General features: G+C 46.3%; 2 protein-coding genes across 2 annotated transcripts in view; one reads left to right on the top strand and one right to left on the bottom strand.

The window, feature by feature from the left end:
* nipsnap3a (nipsnap homolog 3A (C. elegans)) overlaps window positions 1–2,735 on the bottom strand; it is a 4,959-nt gene extending 2,224 nt beyond the window's left edge. The window contains exons 1-4 of the mRNA XM_034130706.1: window positions 2,499–2,735; window positions 841–1,048; window positions 336–497; window positions 49–198 (exon numbers count right to left, since the gene is read on the bottom strand). Of these exons, the coding sequence (XP_033986597.1) occupies window positions 49–198; window positions 336–497; window positions 841–1,048; window positions 2,499–2,564 (586 nt within the window). The 5' untranslated portion in view covers window positions 2,565–2,735. The remainder of the gene's footprint in view (window positions 1–48; window positions 199–335; window positions 498–840; window positions 1,049–2,498) is intronic.
* Window positions 2,736–3,409: 674 nt separating this feature from the next.
* On the top strand, window positions 3,410–14,293 carry noa1 (nitric oxide associated 1). Its single transcript, XM_034130704.1, is given in 13 exon segments — window positions 3,410–3,557; window positions 4,350–4,550; window positions 5,053–5,697; window positions 8,513–8,816; window positions 9,349–9,498; window positions 9,615–9,639; window positions 9,641–9,717; window positions 11,098–11,186; window positions 11,483–11,614; window positions 12,062–12,178; window positions 12,403–12,520; window positions 13,842–13,927; window positions 13,929–14,293. Coding segments are annotated over 11 exon segments (1,857 nt in total). The 5' UTR covers window positions 3,410–3,557; window positions 4,350–4,550; the 3' UTR covers window positions 14,043–14,293.
* The last annotated feature ends 3,817 nt before the right edge of the window (window positions 14,294–18,110 follow it).

Raw genomic sequence — 18,110 nt, 5'->3', positions numbered from 1 at the left:
CAGTGTAGTGTTATTGTTTACAGTGTAGTGTTATTGTTTACAGTGTACCTGTGTTCAGCAGGCCACACTCGCTGTGAAAGGCTCCCAGCAGCTTGCCGTACCCAGGTGCATCATGGGAGGTGACGGCAGCCTGGAAGGCGTCGCCCCAAACAGCCGGACCTCCGGGACGCATCAGGTGAGAGGAGAGCTCGAACACACCTGCACACACCTGGGGTGTTAATATCACCTGTACACACACCTGTACACACACCTAGGGTATGTACTGTGTGTGTGTGTGTGTGTGTGTGTGTGTGTGTGTGTGTGTGTGTGTGTGTGTGTGTGTGTGTGTGTGTTACCTCCCTCCTGGGGGGGGCTCTGCAGGTGACTCCATGGCACCAGGTAAGTGACCTCATTATCCTGCGACACCAACATGGGGATCGCCACGGAGACGTAGTCCTTCAGCCAGATGGGGTCCTGAGAGAGAGCTGCCCTCACCGCTGCCCGCTGAGAGTAGCTGTCTGTGGGGGGAATGAGTAGTCAGCATTATGAGTCCTGAACATGAGTCAGCATTATGAGTCCTGAACATGAGTTAGCATTATGAGTCCTGAACATGAGTCAGCATTATGAGTCATTAACTCTGACATGAGTCAGCATTATGAGTCCTGAACCCTGACATGAGTCAGCATTATGAGTCCTAAACCCTGACACGAGTCAGCATTATGAGTCCTGAACCCTGACATGAGTCAGCATTATGAGTCACATGGTGAAATCCCATTGGACCAGGGAGATGCTGCCTTCAGGGACCAACACAGAAGTTCCTCTCTAAGGTGGCGTAGAACCACAGAAGAAGAAGGAGCTCACCATACTTCCAGATATGGAAGACCTTGTTCAGGCCGCCGTACTCCACGCTCCAGTAGCCAATCAGCTGAGAGTGGGCGGTGCGCAGGTGGATCTTCTCATTGGTCAGTTTGAGGAACGCTGCGTTCAGGTGCGGCTGGATGCTGTAGGTCCGGAACTCATAGAAGGTTCTGTGTTCCTGCTGGGAGCCGGAAGAGAGGCGCACGCAGGGCTGTGGAGGGTAACAAGAAGAAGTACTCAGGTTGTGTACTTCAGTAACAGAAGAAGTACTCAGGTCGTGTACTTCAGTAACAGAAGAAGTACTCAGGCTGTGTACTTATTAACAGTAGAAGTACTCAGGTCGTGTACTTCAGTAACAGTAGAAGTACTCAGGTTGTGTACTTCAAGAACAGTAGAAGTACTCAGGTTGTGTACTTAGTAACAGTAGAAGTACTCAGGTTGTGTACTTCAGTAACAGTAGAAGTACTCAGGTCGTGTACTTCAGTAAGAGTAGAAGTACTCAGGTCGTGTACTTAGTAACAGTAGAAGTACTCAGGTTGTGTACTTCAGTAACAGTAGAAGTACTCAGGTTGTGTACTTATTAACAGTAGAAGTACTCAGGTTGTGTACTTCAGTAACAGTAGAAGTACTCAGGTTGTGTACTTCAAGAACAGTAGAAGTACTCAGGTTGTGTACTTAGTAACAGTAGAAGTACTCAGGTTGTGTACTTCAGTAACAGTAGAAGTACTCAGGTCGTGTACTTCAGTAAGAGTAGAAGTACTCAGGTCGTGTACTTCAGTAACAGTAGAAGTAATCAGGTCGTGTACTTCAGTAAGAGTATAAGTACTCAGGTCGTGTACTTCAGTAAGAGTATAAGTACTCAGGTCGTGTACTTCAGTAACAGTAGAAGTACTCAGGTCGTGTACTTCAGTAACAGTAGAAGTACTCAGGTCGTGTACTTCAGTAACAGTAGAAGTACTCAGGTCGTGTACTTCAGTAACAGTAGAAGTACTCAGGTTGTGTACTTAGTAACAGTAGAAGTACTCAGCTTGTGTACTTCAGTAACAGTAGAAGTACTCAGGTTGTGTACTTCAGTAACAGTAGAAGTACTCAGGTTGTGTACTTCAGTAACAGTAGAAGTACTCAGCTTGTGTACTTCAGTAACAGTAGAAGTACTCAGGTTGTGTACTTCAGTAACAGTAGAAGTACTCAGGTTGTGTACTTCAGTAACAGTAGAAGTACTCAGCTTGTGTACTTCAGTAACAGTAGAAGTACTCAGGTTGTGTACTTCAGTAACAGTAGAAGTACTCAGGTTGTGTACTTAGTAACAGTACTTAGTAACCTGCTCTGACTGCTCGTTGGGAAACAGTCTGTTAATGTTAAACTGGAATCTGTCCAAAGATCATTGAGAGCGAGAGACCAAATACCACAGAGAGGAAGTACATGAAATATAACACCTGAGTACTTCTACTCAAGTAGATGATCTGAGTACTTTAACTGAAGTACATGATCTGAGTACTTTAACTGAAGTACATGATCTGAGTACTCCTCACATTATCTGAAGTCCTGACTGCAAACCAAATACTTTAAAACGATCACAGAATAAGACCAGGTCTCAGACCAGAACCAGGTCCAGGTCTCAGACCAGAACCAGGTCCAGATGCAGGTCCAGGTAAACTCACCTGAGAGGAAGCAGCAGCAGGAAGCAGAGCAGCTGCAGATCTCAGAGAGGATCTGATCCTCAACATGGTGAGAGGAGAAGTGACAGAAAACTGCAAAGACTAACAGGAAGTGACCATCAGAGATCTTCAGTGATACAGCAAGGAGATCTCACTCAGAGAGCAGGAAGTCTCACTCTGTCAGAGAGCAGGAGGTCTCACTCTGTCAGAGAGCAGGAGGTCTCACTCTGTGTCAGAGAGCAGGAGGTCTCACTCTGTCAGAGAGCAGGAGGTCTCACTCTGTCAGAGAGCAGGAGGTCTCACTCTGTCAGAGAGCAGGAGGTCTCACTCTGTCAGAGAGCAGGAGGTCTCACTCTGTCAGAGATCCGAGAGTCGAGTAAAAGTAGAAGTACTCAGATCTTGTAGTAAAAGTAGAAGTACTCAGGTCTTGTACTTGAGTAAAAGTAGAAGTACTCAGATCTTGTACTTGAGTGAAAGTAGAAGTACTCAGGTCTTGTACTTGAGTAAAAGTAGAAGTACTCAGATCTTGTACTTGAGTAAAAGTAGAAGTACTCAGATCTTGTACTTGAGTAAGTGTAGAAGTACTCATATCTTGTACTTGAGTAAGTGTAGAAGTACCAGAGTGTAGGAATACTCTGTTCCTGAATCTGCGGCGGAGTGAGACCTCTGTCTCCCTCACAGAGAGGAGGAGTGAGACCTCTGTTTCCCTCACAGAGAAGCGATGTTTAAATCTCTTTATTTTGATTTACTTTTCATTAATTATTCATTTATTATGTATTCCCGCCGCTGCTGTTTTAATTCTAATAACACCTGAGAGTTAAATATTTCAGGTTTTATACAAAAATAAAACGTTTTCTGTGTTTCAGCGGAAAATAAACAACCGACGCGTTTGACGTCACATCCGGCCAGGAAGTAGAGCCGCAGAGCACGCTGTTTAGAGGACAGACCTTATATTTATATCATATATCATATATATTGTATTACATATTGCATAAAGTAAATATATATGCAGGCTCAGGGAGGAACGGAGCACGTGTAGCCGCGTCATCAGGACACACACAGGTAACGAGTCAATTAAAACAAGAAGTATATATATACTGCATGACTAAATATATTACATTACATTACATTACATGTTACTTGTTAGAATATATAGTGTGTGTGTGTGTGTGTGTGTGTGTGTGTGTGTGTGTGTGTGTGTGTGTGTGTGTGTGACTGTGTGTGACTGTGTGTGACTGTGTGTGTGTGTGTCAGCAGGGAGTAAACACATCTTTATAGAGTATGAAACACACAGATGAGAGGCAGCGTGTACTTTATACAGACATTAATAACATCTAAATCTAAATAAACCCTCAGGATTAATGTTTGTTATTTAGGAAATGAGAAAGTGGAGCAGCTACCCGCTACGGACAGATAACAAGTACATATTATATATATATATATATAAGATACTCTTGCTTGTTTCTCCAGTACTTTACCTACATCTACATACACACATTCATGAGTTTAATTACCCTGGTTATTAAACTCCAACACATTAACCTCTAACGGCCTGTACACGTCATCCTGTTGATGCTAAACCTTCAGTAACAACATCTTATTGTTGTTGTTTACTTTCTCTTGTTTTGCCTTGCACTTGATATTGAGGTTAAAAGTATCTGCCACTACGTTGTTTGCGGGGCGTGTCCAATGCAAATCCTGTCGGTTTCTGCTGCTGAATTACATCACTCTGATGTCTGTGGTCATCTAAACATTCCCTAATAAACCTCATTCCCGCGTCAATAAATGAGTGTTAAACCCAGGGTGTTTAGTGTACAACTATATATAAACTGCTTCTATCTTCTGTTTGAACAGGGCGGTGTGTTCAGGGCCCGTTGGAGAAGGGAAACATGCTGAAGCTGCTGGGGGTCCTACGGGTGGGGCGGGGCCTGATCCATGGGGGGCGGGTGCTGATCCCGGGGGGGCGGGGCCTGAGTGGGAGAAGTGGGAGGGGCCTCAGAGGCTGCACCGTAGACCCCGGGCAGGAAGAGACCTTCGTGTTCGTGGACTTTACAGGTGAGACACATTTATAAGAGCCTCTCAGTCTGAGCTGTAGTTATCAGAGCCTCTCAGTCTGAGCTGTAGTTATCTCTCTCAGTCTGAGCTGTAGTTATCAAAGCCTCTCAGTCTGAGCTATAGTTATCAAAGCCTCTGTCTGAGCTGTAGTTATCAAAGCCTCTCAGTCTGAGCTGTAGCTATCAGAGCCTCTCAGTCTGAGCTATAGTTATCAGAGCCTCTCAGTCTGAGCTGTAGTTATCAGAGCCTCTCAGTCTGAGCTGTAGTTATCAGAGCCTCTCAGTCTGAGCTGTAGCTATCAGAGCCTCTCAGTCTGAGCTGTAGTTATCAGAGCCTCTCAGTCTGAGCTGTAGCTATCAGAGCCTCTCAGTCTGAGCTGTAGTCTCTCAGTCTGAGCTGTAGTTATCAGAGCCTCTCAGTCTGAGCTGTAGTTATCTGGGGGTTATCAGCACTACACCCCTGCCCAGCACTGACGTTAAACTCTTCTTCTGTGGTGTTTCAGATGCAGAGCCTGAGGGGGAGAAAGACCTCCTGCCTCCCCCCCCGACCCTCCCTCCCCTCCCCGACCCTCCCTCCCTCTGCTGCCCCCCCCCCTCAGAGGCTGCGTGCTCTGGAGCTGCAGCTGCATGCGCTGGGGGGCGGGGCTTCCCTTCAGGGGGGCGGGGCTTCACTGCAGGGGGCGGAGCTGCACTTCCAGGACGTGAAGTTCCCCGGGGGCGACAGCGCAGTGTCTTTAAAGAAGCAGAAGAAGAAGAAGAAGTCCGGGGGGGGCGTTCACAAAGTGGTGGGGGCGCCGGACGCGTCTGAGCCAATCAGTGACGTCAGCTGCTCGGGTTGCGGCGCGCTGCTGCACTGCAGCGTAGCGGGCGCCCCCGGTTATCTGCCCGGCAACAAGTTCAAGGAGCTGCGCCTGGAGGGGGGTCTGGGGGAGGCGGTGTGCCAGCGCTGCCACCTGCTGACGCACCACAACCAGGCGCTGCAGGTGGAGCTGTCGGCGGAGGGATACGCTGCGGTGGTGAAGAGGCTGCGCCCCCTTCAGGGTCTGCTGCTGCTGGTGGTCGACCTACTGGACCTCCCCGACTCTTTACCCTCCGACCTGATCTCCATGGTGGGGGACAACAAGCGCATCGTGGTGCTCGGCAACAAGGTCTGCTTACATTCTTTAAAGGTCTCCTATCATGCAAAATGCACTCTCTGATGTCTTTTCTACATCACCATGTGTCCCCGGTGTGTCCCCGGTGTGTCAGGAGACTCACTAAGTGTCAGAAAATGAACCCTCTCTCTTTTCCTCCGTACCCACATCTCTAAAAACGGGGGAACAATGGAGCTGATCCAGATTTGCTGCGTCATGACCACATTACTAAAATGTGGGCGGGCTTTACACCCACGGGCCAATCAGAAACGTTGCTGTCAGAAACTGTTACGTTCCCACTAGGGATGAGGAAATGCAACACACACCAGTTGGAATTGGTATAATTATAATGGGTTTATTTTAAATAGCAGGGTAACAAACAACAGGCATGCAGCCTGGAACAAACAAAAGGCCAAAAGGGCACAGGTTGATAAATAACCAAACAAAAGGAGGACTCTAAAAAGGAGTCTAATTGCATACAGGGAAACAAATACTAATACACTAAAATAAGAAACAAAACAAAACCTCACTTTAAAAGTGGGACAACTAACAAAAGGAGTCTGTACAAAAACACAGCTAAACTAAAGGCAACAGTCACAAAATCCTAAGCTACTCTACACACTAACTAAGCTACTCTACACACTAACTAAGCTACTCTACACACTAACTAAGCTACTCTACACACTAACTAAGCTACTCTACACACTAACTAAGCTACTCTACACACTAACTAAGCTACTCTACACACTAACTAAGCTACTCTACACACTAACTAAGCTACTCTACACACTAACTAAGCTACTCTACACACTAACTAAGCTACTCTACACTCTAACTAAGCTACTCTACACTCTAACTAAGCTACTCTACACTCTAACTAAGCTACTTTACACTCTAACTAAGCTACTCTACACTCTAACTAAGCTACTTTACACTCTAACTAAGCTACTCTACACACTAACTAAGCTACTCTACACATCTAAACTAAGCTACTTTACACTCTGCTAAGCTACTCTACCCACTAACTAAGCTACTCTACACACTAACTAAGCTACTCTACACCTACTACTAAGCTACTCTACACACTAACTAAGCTACTCTACACCACTAACTAAGCTACTCTACACACTAACTAAGCTACTCTACACACTAACTAAGCTACTCTACACACTAACTAAGCTACTCTACACACTAACTAAGCTACTCTACACACTAACTAAGCTACTCTACACTCTAACTAAGCTACTCTACACACTAACTAAGCTACTCTACACACTAACTAAGCTACTCTACACTCTAACTAAGCTACTTTACACTCTAACTAAGCTACTCTACACACTAACTAAGCTACTCTACACTCTAACTAAGCTACTTTACACTCTGCTAAGCTACTCTACACACTAACTAAGCTACTCTACACACTAACTAAGCTACTCTACACACTAACTAAGCTACTCTACACACTAACTAAGCTACTCTACACACTAACTAAGCTACTCTACACTCTAACTAAGCTACTCTACACACTAACTAAGCTACTCTACACACTAACTAAGCTACTCTACACACTAACTAAGCTACTCTACACACTAACTAAGCTACTCTACACACTAACTAAGCTACTCTACACTCTAACTAAGCTACTCTACACACTAACTAAGCTACTCTACACACTAACTAAGCTACTCTACACACTAACTAAGCTACTCTACACTCTAACTAAGCTACTTTACACTCTAACTAAGCTACTCTACACACTAACTAAGCTACTCTACACTCTAACTAAGCTACTTTACACTCTGCTAAGCTACTCTACACACTAACTAAGCTACTCTACACACTAACTAAGCTACTCTACACACTAACTAAGCTACTTTACACTCTAACTAAGCTACTTTACACTCTAACTAAGCTACTCTACACACTAACTAAGCTACTCTACACTCTAACTAAGCTACTCTACACACTAACTAAGCTACTCTACACTCTAACTAAGCTACTCTACACACTAACTAAGCTACTCTACACACTAACTAAGCTACTCTACACTCTAACTAAGCTACTCTACACACTAACTAAGCTACTCTACACACTAACTAAGCTACTCTACACACTAACTAAGCTACTCTACACTCTAACTAAGCTACTCTACACTCTAACTAAGCTACTTTACACTCTAACTAAGCTACTCTACACACTAACTAAGCTACTCTACACTCTAACTAAGCTACTTTACACTCTGCTAAGCTACTCTACACACTAACTAAGCTACTCTATACACTACTCAGAGCTAACCTGTACTGGAGAGAGTGTGTGTGAAGAAGCAGGAAATCAAAAGGAACTCACCTTGTGGTAAACCTGAGAGAGAGAAAGAGTTTGAGCTCCATACTGTTTCAGAGAGAATCCTTGATGTGGTTTGGAACATGATATGGAGTTTCATCACGGCAGCATTTAGCTGAGTTTCTGCTGGGAGAGTTCTCCTGATGAGATCTACTCTCTCTCTAAAGCTACAGACCCAGAGTCAGCTCTTTAGTAACAGCTGGAAGAGAGGGGGGGGGGGGGCTACAAGGATCTGTTTGGGGTTTGGAGCAGGACTCTTCAGAGACATGTCCTTAGTAACAGCTGGAAGAGAGGGGGGGGGGGGGGCTACAAGGATCTGTTTGGGGTTAGGAGCAGAACTCTTCAGAGACATGTCTTTATTTCTGAGACCTGTGATAAATGCCTAAAAATAGTATAATGGGAGACCTTTAAATGGATATAAATACCGTTTTAATTCCAGATGAAATATGAGTTATATATATTCTGATTGACTCTTCCTCCCGGCCACCAGGTGGACCTGCTGCCGGGCGACGCCCCCAACTACCTGCAGCGAATCAGACGGCAGCTGGAGGCGTACTGCGCGGCCGCCGGGCTGCAAGTGAGCGAGGTGCAGCTGATCAGCGCCAAGACGGGCTTCGGCATCGAACAGCTGGTCTCCCGCCTGCAGCGCACCTGGAGTTACCGTAGCGACGTGTACCTGGTGGGCAGCTCCAACGCAGGGAAGTCCTCTCTGTTCAACGCTCTGCTGCAGTCAGACTACTGCAAGAGCCGCGCTGCTGACCGGCTGCATCGAGCCACCGTGTCCCCCTGGCCCGGTGAGACCACACCTCATACCTGACACATGCATTAGATTTATTTATTTTATTTATTTTATTTATTTTATTTATTTTATTTATTTTATTTATTTTATTTATTTTATTTATTTTATTTATTTTTCTGAATGAAACACCTGAGTTCAACGATTAAGAGGAGTGTCCCAATACTTTTGTTTATGTAGTGTAGCTGTTCAGTAACACAACCAGTGTTCCCTGTGTGGTGCGTTCAGGGACCTGCTGTATTAACTGTGTTCTCTCTGTGGTGCGTTCAGGGACCACTCTGGACCTGCTGTATTAACTATGTTCTCTCTGTGGTGCGTTCAGGGACCTGCTGTATTAACTGTGTTCTCTCTGTGGTGCGTTCAGGGACCTGCTGTATTAACTGTTCTCTCTGTGGTGCGTTCAGGGACCTGCTGTATTAACTGTGTTCTCTCTGTGGTGCGTTCAGGGACCTGCTGTATTAACTGTGTTCTCTCTGTGGTGCGTTCAGGGACCTGCTGTATTAACTGTGTTCTCTCTGTGGTGCGTTCAGGGACCACTCTGGACCTGCTGAAGTTCCCCATCATTAACCCGACTCCCTACAGGATGTTCAGACGAGAGGAGCGTCTGAGTGAGGAGAGAGAGCTGACGGAGGAGGAGAGAGAGAGGGAGAAACACCTGAAGAGACAGGGGTACCTGACAGGTGAGGGGGGGGGGACCTGAGGGGGGGGGTGGGGGGACCTGGGTGATGTTAAACCTCTGAGTGAATGTGATGTAAGAGGAGGAGAATAAATCCTAACCTACCCCCCCCCCCCCCAGGTCGTGTTGGGAGGACGTTCAGAACCGCCCCCCCCCCCTCGAGACGAGATCCAGTTTGACCCGGACAGCCTGGCTCTGGGGGAGGGGGGGGAGACCCAGGCAGGTCAGTTGCTATCATCAACAACAACAACAACATGTCAGAGAGACAGAAGTTTATCTTTAATTCTTTGAAAGCAGACGTTTGTTAAGAAAAGCTGAAATCACCTTCAGAGTCTCTTTGTTAACGAGTCAGTGCGAGCAGCAGGGGGCGCTGTGACTCAGTGCGAGCAGCAGGGGGCGCTGTGACTCAGTGCGAGCAGCAGGGGGCGCTGTGACTCAGTGGGCTAGAGAGGGGCGGCCTTTTGGCCCCGAAACATCCCCCTGTTCCCAGACTTCAGTCTTCATAAACGACCTTTCAAATAGAGACTAGTTTCACCTGTCTCACCCCGGGATTCCACCGGGTCCGTCTGCGCCGCGGTTTTGATCCGACCTCCTACAGCGTCAAACCATTTCAGAAGCGGAGCGTCTTGCGTAACGGCTCGCAGTTTTTGTTGATTTGGGCATATTTCCTGGACAGGCTACTTTGTACAGACAAAGTTAATAATAATGTTAATATTCCAGTTATAAACGACATGAATCAAAGATGTGTTGCAGTATTTTAGTGGTAATGCATTCATCATCATAATTATTCTATATATATAATTTACACAGTGCCTGCAAACCGGAGGAGGACGCTGGCATTGCTCCTCCTACTTGAAAGACTACGGAGGGATAGGGTCTGCAAAATGAGTTTACTTTGGGGATTGACTGGATGCTCTGACCGGTCCACTTCCTGCCTGGCGCTAAGCAACGCCTCGCGTCTCCGTCAAAAATAGATCAGCTGCCTATTTTTAGTGGAGCCCAGCGCCGAGACGTCTCCGAGACGCTTCCGGGACGCTTCCGGGACGCTTCCAGGACGTTTCAGAGACGCTTCCGGGACGTTTCAGGGACGCTTCCGGGACGTTTCCGGGACGTTTCAGAGACGCTTCCGGGATGCTTCCGGGACGCTTCCGGGACGCTTCCGGGACGTTTCAGAGACGCTTCCGGGACGCTTCCGAGACGCTTCCGGGATGCTTCCGGGACGTTTCAGAGACGCTTCCGGGACGTTTCAGAGACGCTTCCGGGACGTTTCAGAGACGCTTCCGGGACGTTTCAGAGACGCTTCCGGGACGCTTCAGAGACGCTTCCCGGGACGCTTCCGGGAAGCTTCCGGGAAGCGTCTCTGAAACGCTTCCGGGACGCTTCCGGGACGTTTCAGAGACGCTTCCGGGACGCTTCCTGAGCCGTAACGCGGCGCGTCTGGTGGAATAGCACCCATTGACTTGAGTGGCCGCGATCGCTGTGAACGGACCCGGTGGAATCCCGGGGTAAGAAGAGGAAGAGTTAGGGAACAGGAAGTCCTCCACTGTCTGCGCCCAACAATAACAACAATAACAACAATAACAATACTGGCGTTCTCCCCCAGCGGCCCCCCGCCCCCCCAGGCAGCAGGGCAGCAAGGAGGAGGAGGGGAACTGGCTCTACGACACCCCGGGGATCCTCAAGCAGCACGACGTGAGACTGGGTTCTTCAGAATAATAATAAAATGTTCATTATCTATATTTCAGGAATAATGTGCTTTAATAATCATGATTTAGTAACAACGTATTCATCCTGATGTATATTAATAATCATGATTTAGTAACAACGTATTCATCCTGATGTATATTAATAATCATGATTTAGTAACAACGTATTCATCCTGATGTATATTAATAATCTGTGATGACTCCCCCCTCAGAGCTGCTCTCTGAACAGGAAGTGATGTTTAGTATTTATATATACATGTAACCTCTGACCTCTGACCTCAGATCCTGGCGCTGCTCTCTGAACAGGAAGTGATGTCAGTGGTCCCGACCCAGGCTCTGGTCCCGAGGACCTTCGTCCTGCAGGAGGGGGCCAGCCTGCTGGTGGGGGGGCTCGCCCGCATCGACTTCATTAAGGTGCGTTATCAAAACAAGACAATATATAAATATATATATATATTTATAAATATATATATTTATATATATATATTTATATATTTAGGACATGGAACAAATAACACAGATAAATCAAATATCTCCGTGAGCTCAGCAGCTTCAGAGGAGAGATGGAGATGAGAGACTGAAGTCCTCCTCCAGCAGAGCAACATGAATATATAGAGGACATAAAACTAATAAAACAGATCAAATAGTGAAGAGAATGTTTTGAGATGTGCAAGTAAATACAGATAGTGCCAGAAGAGTCTGTATACAAGTACAGGGTTAGGGTTATGTAGATAATTAATTAGCAAACAGATGGATGTTCTGGATGTTCTTCACAGAGTTCAGGAGGTTAACATCTAACTGGGAGGAAACTCAGTGATCTGGGATAGATCACATATTAATGATATTAATGTTTCTCCTCAGGGTGGGGGGCCCTGCTGGTTCTCAGTTCTGGTCTCCAGTCAGATCCCAGTCCACATCTCCAGCCTGGAGAGGGTCCAGGAGGTCTATGAGAAACACGCAGGACACACACTGCTGGGGGTGAGAGAGAGAGAGAGGTCTCTGTGGTGTGTTCAGGCTCTGATCTGTGTGGTGTGTTCAGGTCTGTGTGGTGTGTTCAGGCTCTGATCTGTGTGGTGTGTTCAGGCTCTGATCTGTGTGGTGCGTTCAGGTCTGTGTGGTGTGTTCAGGCTCTGATCTGTGTGGTGTGTTCAGGCTCTGATCTGTGTGGTGTGTTCAGGCTCTGATCTGTGTGGTGTGTTCAGGTACCTGCTGGGGGGTCCGAGCGGATGAAGGACTTCCCCCCCCTGGTCCCTCAGGACTTCAGGCTGCAGGGAGTGGGGTATCAGGAGGCAGCCGGAGACCTGAAGCTGTCCTCTGCAGGTAACTCTTCCACAGTTCATAAAGTTTAATGTTCCCCCTCTCTCTTTTCCTCCGTACCCACATCTCTAAAAACGGGGGAACAACGGAGCTGATCCAGATTTGCTGCGTCATGACCACATTACTCAAATGTGGGCGGGCTTTACACCCACGGGCCAATCAGAAACGTTGCTGTCAGAAACAATGAGACGTGTTCTGGAAGTAATATGGTCTGTGTTCACATTAGCATGCTAACACTCAGAGCTAACCTGTACTGGAGAGAGTGTGTGTGAAGAAGCAGGAAATCAAAAGGAACTCACCTTGTGGTAAACCTGAGAGAGAGAAAGAGTTTGAGCTCCATACTGTTTCAGAGAGAATCCTTCATGTGGTTTGGAACATGATATGGAGTTTCATCACGGCAGCATTTAGCTGAGTTTCTGCTGGGAGAGTTCTCCTGATGAGATCTACTCTCTCTCTCTAAAGCTACTGACCCAGAGTCAGCTCTTTAGTAACAGCTGGAAGAGAGGGGGGGGGGGGGCTACAAGGATATGTTTGGGGTTTGGAGCAGGACACTTCAGAGACATGTCCTTAGTAACAGCTGGAAGAGAGGGGGGGGGGGGGGGCTACAAGGATCTGTTTGGGGTTTGGAGCAGGACACTTCAGAGACATGTCCTTAGTAACAGCTGGAAGAGAGGGGGGGGGGGGGGGCTACAAGGATCTGTTTGGGGTTTGGGGCAGGACACTTCAGAGACATGTCCTTAGTAACAGCTGGAAGAGAGGGGGGGGGGAGGGGGCTACAAGGATCTGTTTGGGGTTTGGAGCAGGACACTTCAGAGACATGTCCTTAGTAACAGCTGGAAGAGAGGGGGGGGGGCTACAAGGATCTGTTTGGGGTTTGGAGCAGGACACTTCAGAGACATGTCCTTAGTAACAGCTGGAAGAGAGGGGGGGGGGGGGGGCTACAAGGATCTGTTTGGGGTTTGGAGCAGGACACTTCAGAGACATGTCCTTAGTAACAGCTGGAAGAGAGGGGGGGGGGCTACAAGGATCTGTTTGGGGTTTGGAGCAGGACACTTCAGAGACATGTCCTTAGTAACAGCTGGAAGAGAGGGGGGGGGGGGGGCTACAAGGATCTGTTTGGGGTTTGAAGCAGGACACTTCAGAGACATGTCCTTAGTAACAGCTGGAAGAGAGGGGGGGGGGGGGGGCTACAAGGATCTGTTTGGGGTTTGGAGCAGGACACTTCAGAGACATGTCCTTAGTAACAGCTGGAAGAGAGGGGGGGGGGGGCTACAAGGAGACCTTTAAGGTGTGTATGTCCTCTAACCCTGTCCTCTGTCCTCAGGGTGGGTCTCAGTGACGGCCCCTCCAGGTGATCAGCTGCTTCTGCGTCTCCACGGCCCAGAGGACGCCTCCTTCTCTCTGAGGACCCCCCCCCCTCCTGCCTCACCTGGTGAAGCTGAAGGGAGACAGGATCAGGAAGTCCGTGGCCTACAGGACCCTGAAGCACGTGGTGCTGCAGAGAGAGGAGGGGAAGAAGAACTGAGATGGACAGACAGACGTCACATGACCTCGTTAACCTGGTCAGGATCCAGTAGGACTTCCTGTTGAGCCCCTCCCCTCTGAGACTCTGAAGGACTTCCTGTTGAGCCCCTCCCCTCTGAGACTCAGAAGCTGCTGATGGAATATTTCATATGATGTAAACGTGTACAAAAACATGTTTATGATGTAAACATGTTTTTCTACACGTCTGTTAATGTAAAGGATTGTTTATGAATAAATAATAACACAAGTTCATCTGGAAAATCTTTATTTGATCAAAAGGTACAGATGAATGTGGGGGGGGGGCTGAAGACACTCAGGACCACACAGTGCTATTTATCTTTATTATAACCACCAGTGTTCCAGAGTGATGTCACTGTGTTCCAGAGTGATGTCACTGTGTTCCAGAGTGATGTCACTGTGTTCCAGAGTGATGTCACTGTGTTCCAGAGTGATGTCACTGTGTTCCAGAGTGATGTCATTGTGTTCCAGAGTGATGTCACTGTAAAATCAAATCAAGTTTTATTTATATAGCACATTTTTAAAACGATTTTTGGTCGAGCCAAAGTGCTGTACAAGCAATAAAAACACTTTACTACAATCGCAAACAGAAGACAACAAATGACAAGCTTTAAAAACAAATAAAAGGAGTTTAAAATCAATTCTGAACCGAACTGGAAGCCAGTGTAGTGAGGCCAGAATAGGGGTGATGTGGTCACGCTTTTTGTGGTCAGTCAGCAAACGTGCAGCTGCGTTTTGAACTAGCTGCAGGCGTTTAATTGAGGCCTGGTCCATACCCACATACAGAGTGTTGCAATAGTCCAGTCTCGTGGTAACAAAGGCGTTAATAACCCTTTCTAAGTAATTAAAAGATAAATACGACTTGGTTTTGGCCAATAGTGGTATTTAAAAAAGCAGGTCTTGACTACGCTGCTGACCTGCTTGTCGAATTTAAATGTGCTATTGAAGGTCACTCCAAGGTTCATGACAGAGGGGAGGATGTTTTTTTTGAGAGAGCCCAGAATATCAACCGGAGAGGCTGGAGGCTGGGGTCCAAAAAAGATGACCTCAGTCTTGCTCTCGTTGAGGTTGAGAAAGTTTTTGCTCAGCCAGGATTTGATCTCTGTCAAGCAGTCCATCAACTGCTGTAGTGAGTTGACATTTTGATTGAGAGGCAGATATATCTGTACATCGTCGGCGTAGCAGTGGAAGGGGATATTGTGTTTTGTGAGAATTGACCCTAGGGGTAGTATGTACAGTAAAAAGACGATGGGGCCCAGGATAGAGCCTTGGGGAACCCCACAGGTAAGAGGGGCTTTGGCAGAGGAGAAGGCACCTAGCTGCACTGAGAAGCTACGGTCTGTCAGGTAGGACCTGAACCATGCAAGGGCAGAGCCTGTGATGCCAGCGGACTGTTCAAGCCGTGACAGCAGGATGCTATGGTCCACAGTGTCAAAGGCAGCTGTCAGGTCTAACAGCATCAAGACAGCTGGGCTACCTGAGTCGGCGGCTAGGAGCAGATCATTAAAAACTCTTCAAAGGGCTGTTTCAGTGCTGTGCATGGGTTTGAAGCCAGACTGAAACTTTTCATGGATTCCATGCATGGTTAAAAAAGACTGCAGCTGGGCGTAGACTACTCGCTCCAGGGCTTTAGATAAAAAAGGTAGCTGGGAGATGGGCCTAAAATTTGCGAGAATGGAGGGGTCGAGATTTTTCTTTTGAAGTAGTGGCTTAACCACAGCATGTTTGAAGGCAGCTGGGACACATCCTGAGCTAAGAGGTGTTTAAAAGTAATAAAATACTTGCACCAACTGATTCCAAAACATCTCTGAGAAGGCGAGAGGGAATGCTGTCTGAGGTGCAGTTTGTCGGCCGCAGGTGCTTGACTACATCCGAGAGAGAAGAGAGGGATACAGGCTCAAAGTGGTCGAGGACAGCAGGGCACAGAAAAGGAGCAGGATCTGGGGTAGCACTAGTGTGGGCTAGCCTAAGAGCAGATACTTTTTCAATAAAAAATGTAAGAAACTTATCACAGAGAGTAGTCGATGGGACAATAGAAGAAACATCACAGGGATTAATGATAGAGTTGAGGACATTAAAAAGAACCTGAGGTTTATGGCTGTTTTTGGAGATGAACAGAGAAATGTGCTCTGTTTTGGCTTTGACTGCCGTCTGGTAGTCAGAAAGGCAAGCACGAAGGATTTCTAGGGAGACATGGAGTTTATCTTTTTTCCATTTTCTCTCTGCACGCCTGCAAGCGCGTCTGAGAGCACGAGTACAGTCATTGAGCCACGGCTCTGATAGAACTTTGGTGCGTCTAAGCGTAAAAGGAGCAACAGATTCCAGTGTTAGGGTACATGTCGAGTCAAACATGGAGATAAGCTCATCAGCACTAAGAGCACAGCTCACATCTAATTTACAGTGTAACTGTGTTACAGAGTGATGTCACTAGGTACAGAGTGATGTCACTGTGTTACAGAGTGATGTCACTAGGTACAGAGTGATGTCACTAGGTACTAGGGTTGCAAAGGGGCGGAAAGTTTCCGTAAAGTTTCCATGGGAAGTTAAGCTGGTGAATTTTGGAAATATTCGATGCAAAATTAAACAAAAAAACATGACATTTCAACAGATTATTTTTAATTTAAATGTCTTTTTTTTTTAAAGTAGAACAGAACAAGTTTTAATTATTTTATTGAACAATTATTTGTTTCATTGAAGAACAAAAACAGGAATGTTGAGTTCAATATTACTGATACCCCCCAACCCCACTCATTAAAATATGAACAAAAATGCACCCCCCATCCAAATATCCCCACAAAGTCCCATTCAAAATGTGAAATGAAAAGATGTGGCTTCATTCGTCTTGTGCTTTGGGCTCAAAAGTGTGATTCAGTCTTCTCGAAATCATGTGTGCATGTGATGGAGGCATGCACAGTGCCTGTAGGGGGTGTGGTCTCAATAGCCATGCAGTAAGCAGTGTGCTATGGCATGGATATTCAAGTGTACTTGAATGGTATGTTTGTTTTAGTCAAGATTATGCTTAAATATACTTTCCCCAACTATATTTAAGTTCCCTATCAAGAGCCAACTTTCCATCTTTGAAAATTCCCGGAATTTTGCAACCCTACGAGGTAGAGTGATGTCACTGTGTTACAGAGTGATGTCACTACAGAGTGATGTCACTGTGTTACAGAGTGATGTCACTGTGTTACAGAGTGATGTCACTACAGAGTGATGTCACTACAGAGTGATGTCACTAGAGTGATGTCACTGTGTTACAGAGTGATGTCACTGTGTTACAGAGTGATGTCACTACAGAGTGATGTCACTGTGTTACAGAGTGATGTCACTGTGTTGCAGGAGTAAGGCTGTTTACTGAAGTCATTGACGAATAAAAAAAGACAGCAGGTTTATCCTCAGATGTTTACTGTAATCACAGATACACTCAGTATGCAGTATTATACACTCAGTATGCAGTATAATACACACAGTATGCAGTATAATACACACAGTACACTCAGTATGCAGTATAATACACTCAGTATGCAGTATAATACACACAGTACACTCAGTATGCAGTGTTATACACTCAGTATGCAGTGTTATACACACAGTACACTCAGTATGCAGTATAATACACACAGTATGCAGTATTATACACACAGTATGCAGTATTATACACACAGTACACACAGTATGCAGTATTATACACTCAGTATGCAGTATAATACACACAGTACACTCAGTATGCAGTGTTATACACACACAGTACACTCAGTATGCAGTGTTATACACACAGTATGCAGTATTATACACACAGTACACTCAGTATGCAGTGTTATACACACAGTACACTCAGTATGCAGTATAATACACACAGTATGCAGTATTATGCAGTATTATACACACAGTACACACAGTATGCAGTATTATACACACAGTACACACAGTATGCAGCATTATACACACAGTATGCAGCATTATACACACAGTATGCAGTATTATACACAGAGATAGATGACAGCAGAAATGTGTAACACAGGAAGAGCCAGGTGGTCCATAATGAGAAGCT

The sequence above is a fragment of the Trematomus bernacchii genome, unplaced genomic scaffold (genome assembly GCF_902827165.1).
Source record: "Trematomus bernacchii unplaced genomic scaffold, fTreBer1.1, whole genome shotgun sequence".
Lineage (NCBI taxonomy): Eukaryota > Metazoa > Chordata > Actinopteri > Perciformes > Nototheniidae > Trematomus > Trematomus bernacchii.
Note: the sequence above shows the minus strand (reverse complement) of the source record. Positions and strands in the feature narration are given on the sequence as shown.